Source organism: Anser cygnoides, chromosome 32, assembly GCF_040182565.1.
Source record: "Anser cygnoides isolate HZ-2024a breed goose chromosome 32, Taihu_goose_T2T_genome, whole genome shotgun sequence".
In the NCBI taxonomy this organism is placed as follows: Eukaryota; Metazoa; Chordata; class Aves; order Anseriformes; family Anatidae; genus Anser; species Anser cygnoides.
The window spans coordinates 662719-681998 of record NC_089904.1 but is presented as its reverse complement, the minus strand read 5'-3'; the positions used below and the strand labels follow the sequence as shown (position 1 = coordinate 681998).

Genomic DNA, 19280 nt, shown 5'->3' with positions numbered 1-19280 from the left:
CACTGGGGGGGGCAAGATGGGGACACTGGGGGGACAGCGGTGGCCGTGGCTGGGCCCTGTGGGGGCTGCAGTGTCACCACCGGGACCCCTGGTGAGGATGACGGGACCACCCCTGCGGTGTTATTGTAGGGTCTCCCCATCACGCAATGTTATTGCAGGGTCTGCCTGTCACGGGGTGTCATGGTAGGGTCTCCCCATCATGGGGTGTTATTGTAGGGTCTCCAGGTTGCAGGGTGTTATTGTAGGGTCTCCCCATTGCGGGCTGTTATTGTAGGCTGGGCCCCCCTTTTTTCCTCCTTTTCCCATTTTTTTTTTATAAACAAAGACAGCGGCATCGGGATCTCGTTAAAATCTCACGATTGGGTACAAAAGGGCCGGGGGGGGGGGTTGGGGTTGCCCCCACACACCGGGGGGGTTCCCAGGGCTGGGGGGGGGTGTGGGGAGGCGAGGGGGCAGCAGAGACTTGGCACAAAAAATCCTCACCGCAGCGCGGGGCGGGGGCTGTACAATAGAAAACGGAGTCTGGGGGTGGGGGGGTGGGCAGGGCCCCCCGGGGTGCAGGGGGTTCCCCCACACCAGTCTGGTATAAAAGAGATAAAAACGCTGCAGTCCTGTGGCCACGGTGGCTGTGGTGGCCACGGTGATGGCCGTGGTAGTCATGGTGGTGGTTGCGGTGGCCGTGGTGGCAGCCACAGTGGTCACAGTGGTGGCCACGGTGGTCACGGTGGCCGTAGTGGTCATGTCGGTGGCCATGGTGGTCATGGTGGTGGCCACAGGGGCCACGGTGATTGTGGTGGTGGCCATGGTGGCAGCCGTGGTGATCATGGTGGCTGTCGTGGCGGTAGCCACAGTGCTCGTGGTGGCAGCCGTGGTGTTGGCCGCAGCATTGGCCACGGCGTTGGCCACAACATTGGCCATGGCGTTGGCTGCAGCGTTGGCCACGGTGGTCACGGTGACTGCGGCAGCTGTGGCGCTCACGGTGGCCATGGCGGTGGCCAGCGGCCGGGGCCGGCTAGTTGCCCACCATGCACTTGAAGCGGTTCTTGAAGAAGAAGAGGCCGTGCTTGAGGCGCAGGCTGTCGTCGCGCGCGGCGGGGTAGCGGTAGCGGGCGTAGAGCCGCTCGCTCTCCGACTTGCGCCAGGGCAGCGCCAGCTTGGACGCGTGGTCCACCACCACGTCCTCGCAGGAGCCCACGTGCAGCACCCCCAGGCCGTCGATGAAGAACTCTGCAGGACCCCCCCCCGATTTAGTGCCCCCTCGGTTTAGTGTGCCACCCCCCCCAAATTTACCCTGTACCCTGGAAATGAAACCTGTCGTCCCCCCCCCCAGCAGTAGGCTCCTTCCCCCTTCCCTTCTTCACCCCATCCCCAGGGGGGTTCCCCAGGTCGCCCCCCCCGTAACCCCCCTTGAGACCACCCCCCGATTTCTGAGTCCTGGGGGCCCCCAATGTCAGGCCCACCGCTGGAAACCCAGCACCTGAAACCCCCTCAGGGCCCCCCGTGTCCCTGCTGGGACCCCCCCAGCACCCATCTCCCCAGGACCCTCCCACACCCCCCAGCACCCCTAAAACCCCTGAAACCACCCCCAGGGCACCCCAAGCACCCCCTCTCTCCCCCCCCCAGCACTTCAACCCCCTCCGGCCGTCCCCTGAGACTCCCCTGGGTCCCCCAGAACCCCACCTGAGGACTCCCGCGCCCCCTCCGGCACCCCCAGCCCCACGGGGACCCCTTCTCACCCCCAGAACCCCACCTGAGGACCCCCGCGCCCCCTCCGGCACCCAGCACCCGCAGCCCCCAGCCCCTTGGGGACCCCCCCGGGCCCCCTGCCCCTCACCGAGGTGGGCGACGCGGCGCAGGCGGGGGTCGAAGCCGACCTGGCGCACCTTGTCGGTGCGCGCCAGGAAGAAGTTGACGACGCCGTCGGTGACGACGCAGCCGGGGAAGCCGGCCAGGCGGTGGTGGAAGCCCGGCCGCGTGCGCAGGCAGTCGCCCCCGGGACCCCCGGCCGCACGCTCAGCCGCTGCCGGTACGTCGTGGTGTAGCCCGTGATCTCCCGCACCGCGCCGCCCACCTGCACGTCCGGACATGGCACCGGGCACCGGCAACCCCGGGACCCCCGCACCAGCACCAGCACCCCTGGGACTCCTCCCCCCCCGTACCGGCCCTGTACAGCACTGAGCACCGGCACCCCTGGGACCCCCAGCACCAGCCCCATACAGCACCTGGCACTGCCCCCCGCCTCGTACTGGACCCTTATGGCACCGCGCAGTGGCACCACCGGGACCCCCCGCACCAGCACCCCTGGGACTCCCCCCGTACCAGCCCCGTACAGCACCGGGCACCAGCACCACCGGCACACCCGTGGCACCGCGGGCACCCCGCACAGGGCACTGGCACCCCCCCAGCTCCAGCACCACCCAGAGACCCAGCACCAGCCCCCAACACCCCCAGGGCCACCAGCACCCTGCGCCCCCCAACACCGCACCACCCACCCATGGCACCGCACCCTTGGGTGTTGGGACCCCCCCCAAACACCAAGCTCTGGGGGTGCAGGGCACCGGGACGCTCCCCCAGCACTGGGAACGTTGGGCACCGGGACCCCCAGGAGCAGACCCCGGGGGGCACAGGACCCCCAGGACCCCCCCAGGCAGAGCACCCGAGCCCCCACCCCCCACCCCGTGCCCCCCCACGCACCAGGTCGAGGCTGGTGCGCTCCAGGACGTCCACCAGCTTCTCGAGGCGGGTGCGGGGGGTGAAGATGAAGTCGTCGTCCACCCACAGCACGTACTTGGTGGTCACCTGGGAGATGGCCAGGTTCCTCCCCGCGAACCAGCCCTGCGCGCCGGCGTCAGCACCTGGTGGCCCCCGTGTCCCCCACCCCGGTGCCCCCCCCCCCCAGTGTCATCCCCCCAGGTCCCTCCGTCCCCGTGACCTCCAGTCCCTCGGTGTCACCAGCCCCTCGGTGCCCCCTCATCCCTGGGGACCACCGGCCCCCCCATGCCCCCCCACCCCTGGGGACCAACAACTCCCCAGTGCCCCCCCATTCCTGGGGACCCCCATCCTGCCGTGTCACTTGTCCCTTGGGACCACCACCCCCCCCCGCCCCCCACCCCTAGGGACCACCAGCCCAACGCCCCCCATTCTCAGGGCCCCTCATCCCACCCCGTCCCTGGGGACCGCCAGCCCCCTGACGCCCCCCAACCCCACAGACCGCCCCCCCACCCCCCGGCCCACCTTGCCGAAGGGCATGAGGTAGTGCTCGAGGTGGGGGCCCTGCAGCGGCTCGGGGCGCTGGCTGTCGTCGGCCACCACGATGGTGACGGCGGGGTAGAAGCGGCGGATGCTGGCGATGAGCGCCCGCAGCTTGTCGTAGCGCAGGAACGTCTTGGTGGCCACGGTGACCAGGGCCGTGATGTTGTACCCTGGGGAGGGGGGCAGCATCAAGCCGGGCACCGTGGGGACACCCCCGGGTGGCCGGGGTCCCCTCGCTCACCTTCATCCCCGTCCCCGTCCCCCGGGGGCCCCGGGCTGTAGAGGCGAGGGGGTGGGCGGGTGGCGGATGCGGATGGCGAAGGCGGCCTCGTGTCCGTCGGTGGAGAACTGCACTGGAGAGCAAAGGGGCGCTGGGGGCCGGGGGGGGGGTCGGGGGGGCCGGCCCAGGGGTACCCTGTGCCCACCCCCTCCCGCAGGTCCCTGCTGTGGGGGCGCGGTGTCAGCGGGGCAGCCCTGCCCCGAGCCTGGCTGCTGCGACGGTCCCCAGGGCCAGGGAGCACCTGTAGGTGCCACCCATGTCACCCCATGGCCACCACCCCCGGGTCCCCCTGATGTCACCCCAGGGCCAGCACCCCCCAGGTCCCATTGATGTCACCCCAGTGCCACCTGGGTGCCCTGGATGCCCAGGTCCCTTGGGACCAGCACCCACCCAGGTCCCACCAATGTAACCCCATGGCCACCACCCCCTGGGTCCCCCTGATGTCACCCCAATGGCCATCACCCCCCAGGTCCCACCACAACCCCCCCAAGGGCTGGCGCCCACCCAGGTCCCACCGATGTCACCCCCCATGGCCACCACCCCCTGGGTCCCCCCTGATGTCACCCCAGGGCCAGCACCCACCCAGGTCACCCCCAGGGCCACCACCCAGGTCCCCCTGATGCCACCCCTTGGGACCCGCACCCACCCAGCTCCCCCCCCCCAGTGTCACCCCATGGCCACCCCCTGGGACCCTCCCCCCCGCACCCTCCGCCCCCCCCCGCACCGATGTCGGCGGTGTCGGGGTGGAAGAGGGTGTTGGTGTAGGTGACGAACTGCAGCTGCCGGTTGAGGTGGTCGAGGCGGGGGAGGCCAGCGAGAGCCGGGCCTCGCCCTCCCCCGCAGCGCCACCCCTCCACCTCGGCCGCCACCGCCAGCGTGCCCATGGTGGCTGTCAGGTTCACCTGGGGGGGGCACCCGGTGATGGGGGGGCTCTGGGCACCGCCACCCCCCCCGAGACCCGCGCTGCCCACCATGTGCACCCCTGGACCATCACCCCCTGCCTGTGCCCCCCCCACGAGCACCCCCATCCCACCCCCCAGCCCCCCACGAGCACCCCCAGCCCCCTGTGCCCCTCCACCCCACCCCCCCAGCCTCCCCATGCCCCCCGAGCACCCCAGCCCCACCATGCCCACCCAAGAGCACCCCCAACCCACCCGTGCCCCTCCACCCCCCAGCCCCTCCGATGCCCCCCTGAGCACCCCCAGCCCCCCCAGCCCCCCATGAACATCCCCAGCCCCCCATGCCCCCCCCACGAGCACCCCATCCCACCCGTGCCCCCCCACGAGCACTCCCAGCCCCCCCGTGCCCCCTCCCATACCTGGTAGGATTTCCTGCCCGCTGCCTGCAGGCTGAGCCCTGTGAACCAGGAGCGGGGGTCACGGGGAGGTGAGGGGGTCAAAGCCCCAGGGGCATCACCCCCTGCCCCCCCAATCTCCCTCCAACCCCCAAAGATGAGCCCCCCACCCCCTGCCCCCCCCAAACGTGACCCCCCCAGCCCCAAACACCACCACCTCACCCCATGCCCCCCAAAATATTCCCCCACCCCCAAAAATGACCCCCCACCCCCCAAAGATGGCGCCCCCCACCCCCCCCACCTCCATCCCCAGTGCCCCCTCCCTCCCCGTGCCCTCCATAAGTGCCCTCCCCCCTTGTGGCTGTGCCCCCCCCGGCCCCCCCTCACCGGGCACCAGCACTGTCTGCAGCGGCCGCACCTCCACCCCCTGGGCCGGGTACTCCAGGGGGAGTTGGCGCGGACGATGAGCAGGCGGTCGGCGGGGGACTGCACCCTGCGGGGGGGGGGTCAGTGAGGCCTTGGGGGGCACCGGGGGGCCTCATCCAGACCCGTGCTGAGCCCTGGAGGGGCCTCGTCCTGCGCCCGCTGGAGCCGCAGGGCTCCCATCCTGCCCCACCATGACCCCGGGGGGCCCATCCTGCCCCATCCTGCCCCAGGGGGGTCCCATCCTGCCCCACAACAACCCCAAGGGTCCCATCCTGCCCCAGGGGTCCCATCCTGCTCCACAGCCCCAGGGGTCCCAGGGGTCCCATCCTGTACCCGGGGGTCCCAGGGGTCCCATCCTGCCCCATGGGTCCCATCCTGCCCCACAACAACCCCAAGGGTCCCATCCTGCCCCAGGGGTACCAACCTGCCCCGGGGGTCCAATCCTGCCCCAGGGGGTCCCATCCTGTCCCAGAGGTCCAATCCTGCCACAAGGGCCCCATCCCGCCCCACCACGACCCCAGGGGTCCCATCCTGCCCCCAAGTGTCCCAGGGGTCCCATCCTGCCCCATGGGTCCCATTCTGCCCCACAACCACCCCAAGGGTCCAATCCTGCCCCAGAGCTCCCATCCCGCCCCATCCTGCCCTAGTGGGTCCCATCCTGCCCCAAGGGTCCCATCCCGCCCCCGGGGGGTCCCATCCCGCCCCACCACAACCCCAAGGGTCCCGTCCCGCCCCAGGGCTCCCGCCGGCCCTGCTCACCGCAGGCGGTGGCTGCGGTACTCGCGCTCGCGCTGGCCCTGCACGCGGGGCAGCTCCTCGGGGGCGAAGGCGCTGCCGAAGTCCACGCTGCGGCCCTGCCCGAACAGCGGCCCCGGCAGCGGCAGCGCCAGCCCCGGCTCCGCCTCGCACGAGCACCCGTTCCTGGGCAGCAGCCTGACGGGCACCGCGTCACCGCCACCGCCACCGCCACCGGCACCGGCACCGGCACCGCCACCGGCACCGCCACCGCCACCGGCACCGCCACCGGCACAGCACCACTGCCACCGGCACAGCACCACCGCCTCCCCTGACCAGCCCAGAACTGCCCTGCCACCACCGCGCCACCGCCACGCCACCGGCACCGGCACCGCCACCGCCACCGGCACCACCACCGGCACAGCACCACCGCCTCCCCCTGACCAGCCCAGAACTGCCCTGCCACCGCCGCGCCACCGCCACGCCAGCGCCACGCCAGCGCCACCTCCTTGCCACCCTCCCGGTGTCCCCCAGTGCCCCTCGGTGTCCCCCAGTAGCCCCCAGCGTCTCCCAGCACCTCCCAGTGCCTCTCAGTTCCTCCCAGTGCTCCCCACTGCCCCCAGGCCCCCAGCACGTCCCCGGTGTCCTCCAGCACCTCCCAGTGCTCCCAGTGCCTCCCAACACCCCCAGTGCCTCCAGTGCCTCCCGGCACCTCCTGGCACCCCCCGGTGCCCCCAGAACCCCCAGTGCCTCCTGGCACCCCGTAGCACCCCCCAGTGCCCCCAGCACTCCCAGGACCCCCAGCACCCCCTGGTGCCCCCAGCACTCCCCAGTGCTCCCAGTGCCCCCCAGTACCTCCCAGTGCCCTCCTGTGCTTATCCAGGGCCCCCCAGTACCCCCCCGTGCTCCCCCAGTACCTCCCAGCACCCCCCAGTGACTCCCAGCACCCCCCAGTGCTCCCAGTGTCCCAAGCACCCCCAGTTCCCCCAGCACCCCCAGCACTCCCCAGTGCTCCCAGCGCCCCCAGTACCTCCCAGTGCCCCCAGTACCCCCCAGCCTCACCCCATGACCTCCTCCTTGAGGCGGAAGGCGATGTGGGGGTAGGAGCGGGCGGGGGCCCCGGGCCGGGGGGCAGCAGGCGCTCGGGGGGGGGTGCCGCAGGTCGACGCTGCGGGGGGCTTGGGGGCGCAGAGGTGCAGCAGCAGCGCCGCCAGCGAGGCGCAGGCCAGCAGCAGCAGGCACAGCGACTTCGGCACCGGCCGCATCCTGCGCCCAGTACGGACCAGTATAAACCAGTACGGGCCAGTATGAACCAGTACAGAACAGTACAGACCGGTACAAACCAGTACAGACCAGCGTGGACCAGTACGGACCGGTACAGACCGGTGTGGACTAGTACAGACCACTGCAGACTGGTACAAACCAGTACGGACCACTATGGACCAGTACAAACCAGTACGGACCAGTATGGACCGGTACAAACCAGTACAGACCAGCGTGGACCAGTACGGACCGGTACAGACCGGTGTGGACTAGTACAGACCACTGCAGACTGGTACAAACCAGTACGGACCACTATGGACCAGTACAAACCAGTACGGACCAGTATGGACCGGTACAAACCAGTACAGACCAGCGTGGACCAGTACGGACCGGTACAGACCGGTGTGGACTAGTACGGACCACTGCAGACTGGTACAAACCAGTACGGACCACTACGGACCAGTACAAACCAGTACAGACCAGTATGGACCGGTACAAACCAGTACGGACCAGTACAGACCAGTATGGACCACTACGGACCTCTACAGACCAGTTTGGACTGGTACAGACTGGTACGGACTGCTACGGACCGGTACAAACCAGTACAAACCAGCACGCACCCAACCGCACACTGGTGCATGCCAGTCCCGCCCCCCCCCAAGGCAAACCAGTGCTCCCAGTACAAACCTGCGCTCCCAGTGCAAACCAACACTCCCCAGTGTTCCCAGTGCCTCCCAGCACTGCCACCCCCCCAGCCCTCCCCCCCCGCCCCCGCACCTCCCAGCACCTCCCAGTGCCTGGCAGTCACCCAGTGCTCCCAGCACTTCCCAGTCCCTCCCAGCAGCTCCCAGTGCCTTCCAACACCACCCAGCGTCCCCAGCGTCACCCAGTGCTCCCAGCACTTCCCAGTCCCTCCCAGCAGCTCCCAGTGCCTTCCAACACCACCCAGCGTCCCCAGTGTCACCCAGTGCTCCCAGCACTTCCCAGTCCCTCCCAGCAGCTCCCAGTGCCTTCCAACGCCACCCAGCGTCCCCAGCGTCACCCAGTGCTCCCAGCGCCTCCCAGCATTTCCAGTAGCCCCAATGGCTCCCAGTGCAAACCAGTGCCACCAGTGCAAACCCATACCCCTGTGTTCCCAGTACAACCCAGGCCCCCCAGTGCCACCCAGTGCTGCCCAGCACCCCCAGTCCCTCCCAGTGGCCCCAGTTTGGACCAGCATCTCCCAGTGCCCCCAGTATCTCCCAGTGCCCCCAGTTCCTCACTGTTTCCCAGATCCCCCAGTGCCTCCCAGTGCCTCCTGCTGCCACCCACTGTCCCCAGTTGCCACCCAGTGCCCCCAGTAGCACCCCCAGTGCCCCCGATATCTCCCAGTGCCCCCAGTATCTCCCAGTGCCCCCTACCACCCCAGTGCAAACCAGTGACCTGGTGCCCCCAGTAGCCCCCATGCCTCCCAGTTCCACCCAGTACAAACTAGTGCCCCCCACTACACCCAGTGCAAACCAGTGCCCCCCAGTGCCTCCCAGTTCCACCCAGTGCAAACCAGTGTCCCCCCCAGTGCCTCCCAGTTCCACCCCCTGCCTCCCAGTCCTCCCAGTTCAGATGGGAGACTCGAGGTGACCGCTTCCCAGTCCCGCCCAGTCCTTCCCAGTCCCTCCCAGTGCCCCCAGCCCCCCCCCGGCCGCCCTCACCTCGGGGGGGGGGGAGGCCGAGGGTCCCAGGGATGATCGGGGGGGGGGGGCGGGGGGGGGCCTCAGCCCACGCTCATGGCTCTGCCCCCGGCCTGGCAATGGAAGGGGGGCGTCGGGGGGGGCGGGGGGCACACGCCCCCAGCCCCCCCAGTCCTCCACCCCCACCGAGTATCAAACTGGGGGGGCACAGCTGGTGGAATCCCCCAATCCCCCCCCGAGGGATGTGGGGACCCAGGGCCCCCCAGACCCCCCCCGGAGCTCCCCCGGTGATGCCCGAGGTTGGGGGGGGGGGGGCAAGGAAAAGATGGGGGCTGGGGGGGTGGAGGGGGGGCGAGGGGATACGGAAAAGGGGGGGGGGTCCAAGGAAAGGGGGGGGGCAGAATTGGGAGCAGGGGGGCTGGGGAGGGTGGGGGGCGCTACGGGATGGGGGGCGTCAGGGGGGATGGGGGGGGCAAGTAGGTGCCGGGGGGCGGGGGGGTTGGGGGGGGCTGGGGGGCAGGGGATGCGGGGGGGCTCGGGGGGGGCGGTGGCTGGGAGGCCCGGGGCGGGGGGGGGGGGCAGGGGGATGCGGGGGCCGCCGATGCTGGGGGGGGAGGAAAAAGGGGTGCGGGGGGCGTTGGCAGGTGCCCCCCCCCGCCGCGATATGTCGCGACAGTCCGGGGGGGAGCACGGGCCCTACCTGGCTCCGGCGGCGGCTCCCGGAGCTCCGCGGCCGCGGCACCGGCTGCGGGGGGGGGGACGGGGACGGGGGGGCGGAAGAGGGGGGGCAGGGCGCCCCCGGTGGCACCGGCCGGGAACGGCAGCGCCGCAGCACCGGGAGCGGGGGGCGGCGGGGGGGGTCCCGGGGGGGCGGGGAGGGGGGGTGAGCTGGGGGGGGCGGGGAAGCGGGGGGGGGAGCTTTTGGGGGGGGGAGGAGGGGTTTAACGGCGGCGGGGGGGACAAAGGGAAAGGGGGGCGGCTCCGCCCGGGGGGCCGGGGGGGGGGGCACGGGGCGGGCTCAGCGCCCACGCCGGGGCCGCACAACGGAGCCATTGAGGGCGGCGGCGGGGGGGGGGGGGCGGTGGAAAGGGGGGGCGGGGAACGGGAGGAGGCGCTGAGATGGGGGGGCACGGGGGGGGCACCGGGGGGGAGTTTGGGGAGGTGGAGGGAGGGGGAATGGGGGGAGGGGAATGGGGGGAGCAGCAGGGGGGGTCCCGGGGGGAATTGGGGAGTGGGGGGGTGGGGGGACCGGGGGCCTATGGGGGAGGGGGAATGGGGGGAGGAATGGGGGGAGGGGAACGGGGGCTTGGGCGGGGTGGGGGGAGGGGATGGGAGGGATCCGGGGGGGGGCGGGGGGGTTGGGGGGAATGGGGTGGGGGGATCCGGGGGGATTGAGGGGTTGGGGGGGGCCCCCAGTGCTCCCCCGCGGGTCCCCCGCCCGCCGCCCACCGCCGGTGGCCAAACCTGGGGGGGGTCGGGCACAGCCCCCTCCCCCCCCAGCCCCCCCAAACCTCCCGGTGCCGGTAATCACGTGATCAGCGGCCCCCCCCCCCCGCACCCCGGGCAGGGATGCTCCGTCCCCGTCAGCCAATCGGGAGGCCGGGATCGCCTGCATCCCGCTCGGCCAATGGGGAGCCAGCTCCCGCCCCGCCCCTTTACGTCAGCGCGCCTGGGCGGGGCCGCGCCTGGCCATTGGCTGCTGCCTCTCCGACCCGGCCCAATCGCCTGGCTCCAGGCAGCCTCCGCCGCCGTCCTCCCGCAGCGGCCTCAGCCCCCGCGGCGTCATCTCCCGTTGCAACCAATGGGAGGCCGTTTCGCGCTGACTGGCGTCGGGGCGGGCCAACCGGCGTGCGCGCTCGCCGAGGGGGCGGGCGGAGGCGTGAGGGCGGCGGGCGGAAGCGGGCGGAAGCGGGCGGCTGCGGGAAGATGGCGGCGCGGCGGGGCCCGGTGCTGCCGCTGCTGCTGCTGGCGGGGGCGGTGCTGGGCCCGGGGCGGCCGCGGGGCGAGGTCGGCGCCGCGCTGAACCTGCAGGAGCTGAGCGAGCTCAAGTACGGCCTCGAGATCCTCGCCGAGCCCGTGCTGGCCGGGCAGGTGCGGCACCGGCACCGGCACCGGGAGGGGGCGCGGGGCCACCGGGGGCCACCGGGGCTGGGCCTGGGGCCCGTCGGGAGCCGGGCACCGGGGGGACAGGGGCTGGGAAGGGGACGGGGGGGCTCCCGAGGGCACCGGGCACCGGGGGAGGCACCGGGCCCGGGAGGGGGGACAGCGGGCCCGGGGGGGGGCGGGGGCGGGGATAGGGCTGGGTTGGGCCCCCCGTACCCTCCCGTTCGCCCCCTTTCCTCCCCGGTCCCCTCCCGTTCCCCCCGTTCCCCGTCCATCCCCCTCTGCCCCCCCCCCCGTTCCCCTTCCGTTCCTCCCCGTTCCCCCCCCCCCCCGATCCCCCCCCCCGTGTTTGGCCCCCCCCCCCCCCCCCGGCTTTCGGTTCCCCCTCGGTGTTACTCCCCCCGGTTTCAGTCCCGTCCCCCCCCCCCCCCCCCCCCGGTTTCAGTTCCCCCCGTTTTGCCCCCACCCCGGTTTCGGTTCCGCCCCCCCCCCCACCCCATGGGGACGCTCCTGGGGGGTCCCTACCTTGCCCCCCGGTGCCAGCAGCCCCCGTTCCCAAGCCGGTGACACCGGTGACCCCCCTCCCCGGCTGCTGCCCCCACCCCCGGCTGCCCCAAGCCCCCTCCCCGTGCCCTACGGGCCCCCTACCCCGCCGGGCTCCCCGGGGACAGCAGGGGACAGCCGCTTGGCCGCCCTCCCGTCCCCTCCCGGTGCCACTCAGGGCTCTGACGTCCCCCCCACCCCCTCCTGGCCGTGTCCCCGTGCCCGCCCCCGCAGCGCCGGGCCGAGGATGTGGTGACGGTGGCCTCCAAGTTCAAGCAGCGCTACGAGTGCCGCCTGCCCCCCGCCGCCGTGCGGCGCCCGCCCGACCCCGAGGAGGAGGCGCAGCTCTACAACGGCTCCGGCGTCGCCGAGCTCCTGCGCCCCATGGGGGCCGCCCCCTGCCTCGTTAAGGTATGGGGGGGGGGGTTGGGGAATGGGGTCACCCCCCTGCCCCCCGTGTGCCGGCCCCGTCCCCAGTTGAAATCCGGTTTCTTCCAGACCAAGGACTGGTGGACGTACGAGTTCTGCTACGGGAAGCACATCCAGCAGTACCACGTCGAAGGTGCCCGGCAGGGACCCATCCCCAGAGCACCCGTGGGTGCCGCAGGGTGGCTCGGGGGGTTGCTCCGGCCCCGATTCCCCCCACCCCCACCCCAAGCACCTCATGCACCCCTCTCCTTCTCCCCGCAGAGTCCGAGATCAAAGGCGACGTCCTCTTCCTCGGCCACTACCAGTCGGCGTTCGACTGGGACGACGAGACGGCCAAGGTCTGCGCCGGCAGCCTCCCAACCCCGCTACGAGACGGCGGGGAGTCCCGGGGGATCCCCGTTTGCACCCTGACCCCCCCCCATGGCTTCCTTTCCCCCTCCCAGGCCTCCAAGCAGCACCGGCTGAAGCGCTACCACAGCCAGAGCTACGTCAACGGCTCCCGCTGCGACCTCACCGGGCGCGCCAGGGAGGCCGAAGTGCGGGTAAGCCCCGGGGGCGGACCCCCAAATCCCCATGGGGGCCGCTGACAGCTCTCCCCTCCCTCCCCCCACCAAGTTCCTGTGCGAGGAGGGTGCCGGGGACTACATCGCGCGGGTGGACGAGCCGCAGTCGTGCTCCTACGTGCTGACCGTGCACACCGCCCGCGTCTGCCGCCACCCCTACCTGCGGCCGCCCGCCGGCGCCGCGCCGCAGCCCATCCTGTGCCAGCCCGCCCTCAGCCCGGCCCAGTACGTCGAGTACGTCCGCGCCCAAGTCTGTGAGTAGTGGGGGGCCCCCCCGGTGGAGCTGGTGCGGGGCCGGAGGTGTCATGGGTCCCTTTTGTCCCACCCAGCCGACACCAAGCGGAAGGTGGAGGAGATCTCGGAGGAGCTCAAGACGCTGGACACGAGGCTGTGGAGCGAGAGGGATGCCGAGAAGCCCCCCAGCCCACCGAGGAAGCCCGCGGTGACGGTAACAGGCGGCCCCCACGCCTGGGGACACCCGGGGTGGGCTGCGGCCACGTCTGCGTGGTGGTGACCCTGCCCCTTCCCTCCAGCCCGGCCGGGGGCGAGCAGGACCCCAAGGAGGTGGCGTTTTGGGAGCGGGTGCGCGAGGTGACCGGGCAGCAGCGGGGCACTGCGGTGAGTCCCCCCTGCCCTCCGCGTGGCGCTGGGGGCACGGTTGTGCCTGGGGGGGGGGGGGGAACAAAGCTGGGATCCCATTCCACCGCCGCATCCGTCCCACAGGAGGAAGAGCCGGCCCCGACGGGAGCAGCCGGTGAGTCCCCGTGCCCCCCGCTGCCGTGACCCCCCCCAAGCCGGCCCCGTCGTCCCCAGCCCGGTTCTCGTGGCGGTTTTTGCAGGTGGGAGGAAGAAAATCCACTTCAAGGTGATCCGGAGCCCCGGGGACCTGCTGCACTTCATCGAGGAGCTGAAGGAGAGCACCAGGAAGGTGGGCGGGGGGCTGCCCGGCGTGGGGGTCCCCGGTGGGCCCCCCCCGTGCCTCCGTTTCCCCATGGGGGCCGTGGGGGGGCTGCCCTGGCTCCTGGCTCGCCCCCGGGGGATTTCGGGCCCACCCCCAAGCTCCTACGGTGCCTCCAGGCCCGGGAGAAGACGAGCGAGGAGGAGGCGGAGAAGAGCCCCGAGCCCCCGGCCCCCAGGAGCCCCCGGCTGCGGCCGGGGAGCGCCCGGGGGGGGGGGAGGAGGAGGAGGAGGAGGAAGGAGGAGGAGGAGGAGGAAGATGGCGACCTCCTGGGCGGCTTCGAGAAGGAGCTGGAGGGCGTCCTGCTGCCCCGGGACCGCATGGCGCAGCTCAAGGAGGAGGTGAAGACGGAGATGGAGAAGGAGTTCGACAACATCATCAACGAGGTGGGCGCCCCCGGGGGCTCCCCCCGCGTGTGTTTTACACCTCCCCCCCCCCAAAAAAAAAACCACCACCCACCCCCCGAGCCCTCCCCTTCGCCCCCAGGTGGAGGACGAGCTGGAGACCGAGGGGCTGAAGGGGGAGTTCGACCGCAAGCAGGCCTCCAAGTCGCTGGCCTCCACGCTCAACCGCCTGATGGACAAGCTGGACGCGCCCCCCGGCCCCCCCGGTGACAAAGGAGGAGGAGGAGGAGGAGGGCGCCAGGAGCAAGGCCAGCACCGCCCCCACCGAGCAAGCACCCGGTGGGTCCCGAGGAGGGGTGACCCCCCTTTCCACGCGTGTCCCCTGCTTCCACACCTCCCCCCTCTGCCTGTGTCCCCCCCCCGACGCAGCCCTGTCCCCCCCCCAGGCGGGGGGCCGGATGGGCGCGTGCGGGTGCGGGTGAGCCGCCTGGGGCAGCGCCAGCCCCGCGCAGGGGAGGGGGCGCGGGACCCCCCCAGCTGCAGCACCTGGAGAGCGAGGTCCGCGAGCTGCTGGCCAAGGAGGGGCTGCGGGCTGAAGGTAGGGGGCTGGGGAGGGGGCTTTGGGAGGGGGGTGGGGGCTTGCGACCCCCCCCCCCACACACACACACACACCCCCTCCTCGTCCTCCCCCTCCCAGGGAAAATCGAGATCAAGATCGTGACGGCGGGGGGGGGCGCGGGGGACGAGGACGAGGCGCACTGGCTGTCGGACGAGGACACCAAGAACCTCAAGGACATCTTCTTCAACATCCTGGTGAGGGGGGGAGCTGAGGCACGGCGGGGGGCACAGGGACCCCCTGGAGCTGGCAGGGGTCTCACACCCACGGTGTGCCCCCTGCCCCCCCCAGATCCAGGGCACGGAGGAGGCGCAGAAGGAGCGGCGGCGGCAGCAGGCGCTGGAGGACAACTACCGCTTCGTCTGGGGGGCGCGCCGAGCCCCAGCCCCCGGGGACTCGGAGGACGCTGAGTTTTGACCCCCCCCCCGCCCTGCTACAGACTGGTGGCTGTGCCCCCCCCCAAAAAAAAAGAAAATGGGGCAGGCTGGGGCTGAGGGTGGGGGATGGGGTGGGCAGGAGGCCCCCCCACGTTGACCCTGAGGGGGGACCTTGGACTGGGGGGGGGGGAAGAAGTGCACTGTGCCCCCCACCCCCTGTGGATGGGTGGGTTTGTGACATGGGGATGCGGGGGGGTTGGAGGGAAAATTGGGGGATGGGGGGCCCTGGGGTTGCTGCTGGAGCTGTTTCCATGCCCCCCACGTTGGGGGGGCTCTTTCTCAGATTGAGATGTGACGCCCCCCCCCCCAAGATGTGACACCCCCCCCCGGCCAGGGGCCCTGGCCCTGTTTTTAATCAATAAACTGAGCTCAGCCCCAGGCGCTGCTCCTGCCCTTTGCCCCCCCCCGGGGCTGTGTCGTTTGTCGTCCCCTCCCCCAGCCTCTATCCCCCCCCCCCGGGGCTCTGTGCCCCCCCTCCGGGTCCCCATAGGGGTGGCAGCCTTGGGGGGGGCCGGACTGGGGCTGCCCCCGCCCTGGTGCTGGGCAGGGTCAGGATCAGGCCCTGCCTCGGGGCGGGAGGGGCCGGGCGAGCGGGGCCGCAGCAGGTACCGGGGCTGGCAGCGGGGGGGGGACACAATGGGGTGGGGGGATCTGGGGGGTGGGAGCACCCCCAGCACTGCCCCGGGCTCCTGCTGCCCCCTCCATGCCCCCCTCCCTCCCTCCCCAGGCCCTAATTAGTGGCTGGTAATGAACTTTGCTGTAAAGGGGGGCCCTGAACCTGGAGTGGCTGGGAGGGGGGGCACAGGGGGGTTATACTGGGGGGGAAGGGGACATTTTGGGCAGGGGGGGGTCTCATGGGACAGGGTGGTGGTGGCTGGGGGTGGGGGGGGACCTGGGGGGGGTCACACTGGGAGGGGAGCAGGACGGATGGGGGAATCCAGGGAGATTTTTCCCCCTCCTGCCCATCACCGTGTCCCCCCATCTCCGTGCCCCCCCCCCCCAGCCACCAGCGCCCGGGGGCCATGTGGCTCTGCCCCCCAAGGTGCCCCGCTTCCCGCTGGGCTTCGCCGTGGGGCTGGCCCTGGCGGGGGCTTCCTGCAGAGCCTGCAGCTGGCCTGGCCCCCCCGCGGCCCCCCCCAGCCCCCACCTGCTCCACATCTCCCAGTCCACAGGTAAGCCCCGGGGGGGGACACGGGGCTGGGGGGGAAGGGATCCCGGAACCACGGCGACGTGGGAGGGTGCGGTGCCAGCAGCCGGCACGCCCAGAGCAGGGTGACAAGTGCCACCGGTGGCACCCGGCGCTGCCACGGGGCGGGGGGAGACGAGGGAGGGACGGCGTGGGGGTGGCGGTGGGGGGGTGTGGGGGGGTGACGGTGAAGGGACAACGTGTCCCGTGGCGGTGGCTCTGAGCCGGTGACAGTGACGTGACGGTGGCAGGGACACGGCGTGGCGGTGGTGGCACTTCTGAGACGGGGACAGTGGGGCAGGGATGGGGACAGTGCCACGGTTGGCTCGGCTCAGAGGGGACAGAGAGGGGGCGGCGTGGGGGGACACACCGTGGGGGGGGGGGGGGACAGAGTGTGTGTGTGGGGGGGGGGCAGCTCTGAGCAGGTGGCACCGTGGCGGGTCACCAGGGATGGGGACAGGGCAGCGTGGCCACCGCTGGTGGCAGGGGGACAGCATGTCCAGGGCCGGGTGGGCACTGAGGGTGCCCCCAGACACCCCCCCCCCGCCGTGTCCCCAGGGCTGGGGGTGCCATGGCCACGCCCCCCCCCCAAATCCCACCCCCCCCATCCCCGCAGTGAACGCCAGCGAGGCGCGGGCGCTGCAGCGCCGGGTGCGCATCCTCTGCTGGGTGATGACGGCGCCGGGCAGCCTGGCCACCAAAGCCCGCCACGTGCAGGCCACCTGGGCTCGCCACTGCGACGTGGCCCTCTTCATGAGCTCCCGGCCCGAGCCCGACTTCCCGGCCGTGGGGCTGCCCGTCGGGGAGGGCCGCCAGCAGCTCTACTGGAAAACCATCCGCGCCTTCCAGTACGTGCACCGGCACCACCTGGGCCACGCCGACTGGTTCCTCAAGGCGGACGACGACACCTTCATGGTGGTGGCCAACCTGCGCTGGCTGCTGGCCGCACACAGCCCCGAGCGCCCCGTCTACTTCGGCAAGCGCTTCCGCCCCTTCGTGCGCCAGGGCTACATGAGCGGGGGGCCGGCTACGTGCTCAGCAAGGAGGCCCTGCGGCGCTTCGTGGCCGCCTTCGCCTCCGGCACCTGCACCCACACCAGCGCCGTGGAGGACCTGGCGCTGGGGCAGTGCATGGAGAAGCTGGGGGTGGAGGCGGGCGACTCGCGGGACACGCGGGGCCTCGAGACCTTCCACGCCTTCCCCCCCGAGCGCCACCTCACCGAGCCGCTGCCCGCCGACCGCTACTACCCCTACTACTCCTACTACCCCGTGCGCTGGGTGAGTGCCCCCCTGCCCCGCAGCCCTTCTGTCCCCCACCCGCGTCCCAACAGCCCTGCGCCCATGGCCCCAAGTGCCTCCCGCACCCACCCTGTGTCCTCCCCAAATCCCCTGAGCCTCCCCCCCACTTATATTCCCCCCACTCCCACTCATGTCCCCCAAAACCTCCATTCCTGCGCACTGAACCACACCCCCCCCCCCCCCCCCCCCGGTCTCCTGAGCATCTCCTGGTCCCCCACTCGTGCCCCCCTGAACCCCACTCATGTCCCCCCAACCCCCCCCCAACCCCCGTATCTCCTCTGCATCCCCTGAGTCCCTACTTGTGCCCCCCCCCCCCCCCCCCCCCCCCCCCCAGCCCCATCCATGCTGCAGGGCTGCCACCAGGCCCCGCCCACCCCCACCAGGCCCCGCCCACCCCCACCAGGCCCCGCCCACCCCACCAGGCCCCGCCCACCCCCACCAGGCCCCGCCCACCCCCACCAGGCCCCGCCCACCCCCGCCAGGCCCCGCCCACCCCCACCAGGCCCCGCCCATCCCACCAGGCCCCGCCCACCCCACCAGGCCCCGCCCACCTGTTCACCACCACCCCGCCCACCCCACCCCCAGGCCCCGCCCACCCCCACCAGGCCCCGCCCACCACCAGGCCCCGCATCCAAGCCCCGCCCACCCCACCAGGCCCCGCCCACCTGTTCACCACCACCCAGTCCACCCCACCTGCACCTTCCCGCAAGCCCCGCCCACCACATTTGCATCCAAGCCCCGCCCACCGTGCCCCACCCGAACCCTCCACCCCAATCCCCTGGCACCCCTCCCAGCCCCACCCTCACGGCCCCGCCCCCTCGCGGCCACACCCCGTTATGCCCCGCCCCTCCCCTTATGCCCCGCCCCCTCCCCTTATGCCCCGCCCACCGAGCCGTGCCCGCAGAAAGCCGAGAGCTGCTCGGACCTGGCGGTGTCGTTCCACTACGTGCGCGGGGAGGAGATGTACGCGCTGGAGTACCTCACCCACCGCCTGCGCCCCTACGGCTACCGGCACCGCTACCGGCCCCCCCGCCGCCCCCCGCCCCCACCGCCCCCATCGGCAGCCCCAGCGGGGGGCGCGGTGGATGAGGACGGCGCCGTGGTGGCCAAACTGGGGGCTGGTGGCCGGGGGGGGGGGGGGGGGAGCCGGGGTGGGGGGTCTCAGGAGTGGGGGGCGTGGGGGTTGTCAGCCCCAGACCCCTCCCCACAATAAAAGGCCTTTGGGGGTGGGGACGGCTCCTGGTCTGGGCACCTCTGTGGGCAGTGGGGGGGGCACGGCCACATAGGGCACCGGTGCCACTGCCACCAGCACGGCCACCAGCACCACTGGGACCAGCATGGCCACCAGTGCCACCAGCATGGCCACCAGCACCACCTCCACCAGCGCCACCATCAGCAGTGCCACCACCACGGCCGCCCCGAGCCCTTGCCCCAACGCAGGGGTGATGCTGGGAGCCCCCTCCCCGCCCCTCGGTGCCAGATGGGGCTGGGTCCCCATCGGGGTGAATCCAGTTGGGGGGGGGGGGGGAGGGGGCAGGATCAGGCCCTGCGCCCCGTGGCCCAGCTCCACCGGCACAGCTCCAGCACCACGGCCCCCTGGTGTGGCCCTCGAGCACTGCGTCGTGGCCCAACCCCGCACCGTGACCAGCCCCCCCACCCCAAAACAGCCCCCCTAGCCCCATAGCACAGCCCCCTCCGCTTCGCACCCCGTGTTGTCCCCCCTCCCCCCAGTGCCAGCACGAAGGAGCAGCCGCGGTCACAGCGCCAATCCGACATTGTTACGTACTTACAGTTACAACCCGAGAGAGGAAACGCTGTACATACATGGCCCGGACTGCACCCCCCCCAGCACCGCCCGGACCCCCCCCAGCCCCAGGCACCCGCGG

The 19280-nt window shown here is 72.1% G+C and overlaps 3 protein-coding genes across 3 annotated transcripts; 2 read left to right on the top strand and 1 right to left on the bottom strand.

Moving 5' to 3' along the window:
- Positions 1-798: 798 nt before the first annotated feature.
- B4GALNT1 (beta-1,4-N-acetyl-galactosaminyltransferase 1) lies at positions 799-7393 on the bottom strand. Its single transcript, XM_066985678.1, is given in 11 exon segments — positions 799-1227; positions 1835-1993; positions 1996-2071; positions 2695-2835; positions 3235-3605; positions 4257-4434; positions 4851-4888; positions 5214-5276; positions 5279-5319; positions 6012-6185; positions 7050-7393. Coding segments are annotated over 11 exon segments (1659 nt in total). The 5' UTR covers positions 7253-7393; the 3' UTR covers positions 799-1012.
- Positions 7394-10824: 3431 nt separating this feature from the next.
- OS9 (OS9 endoplasmic reticulum lectin) lies at positions 10825-15042 on the top strand. The gene is made up of 15 exons (XM_066985405.1): positions 10825-11008; positions 11798-11974; positions 12062-12125; positions 12254-12330; positions 12436-12534; positions 12608-12809; positions 12885-13038; positions 13089-13173; positions 13279-13309; positions 13395-13483; positions 13633-13899; positions 14000-14196; positions 14304-14455; positions 14555-14670; positions 14765-15042. Exons 1-15 carry the CDS (start codon positions 10844-10846, stop codon positions 14888-14890), a joined length of 2001 nt encoding a protein of 666 aa, XP_066841506.1. The 5' UTR covers positions 10825-10843; the 3' UTR covers positions 14891-15042.
- On the top strand, positions 14977-18607 carry LOC136787959 (glycoprotein-N-acetylgalactosamine 3-beta-galactosyltransferase 1-B-like). The gene is given in 6 exon segments (XM_066985404.1): positions 14977-14981; positions 15284-15515; positions 15914-16082; positions 16713-17117; positions 17120-17373; positions 18299-18607. Coding segments are annotated over 6 exon segments (1374 nt in total).
- Positions 18608-19280: the final 673 nt, after the last annotated feature.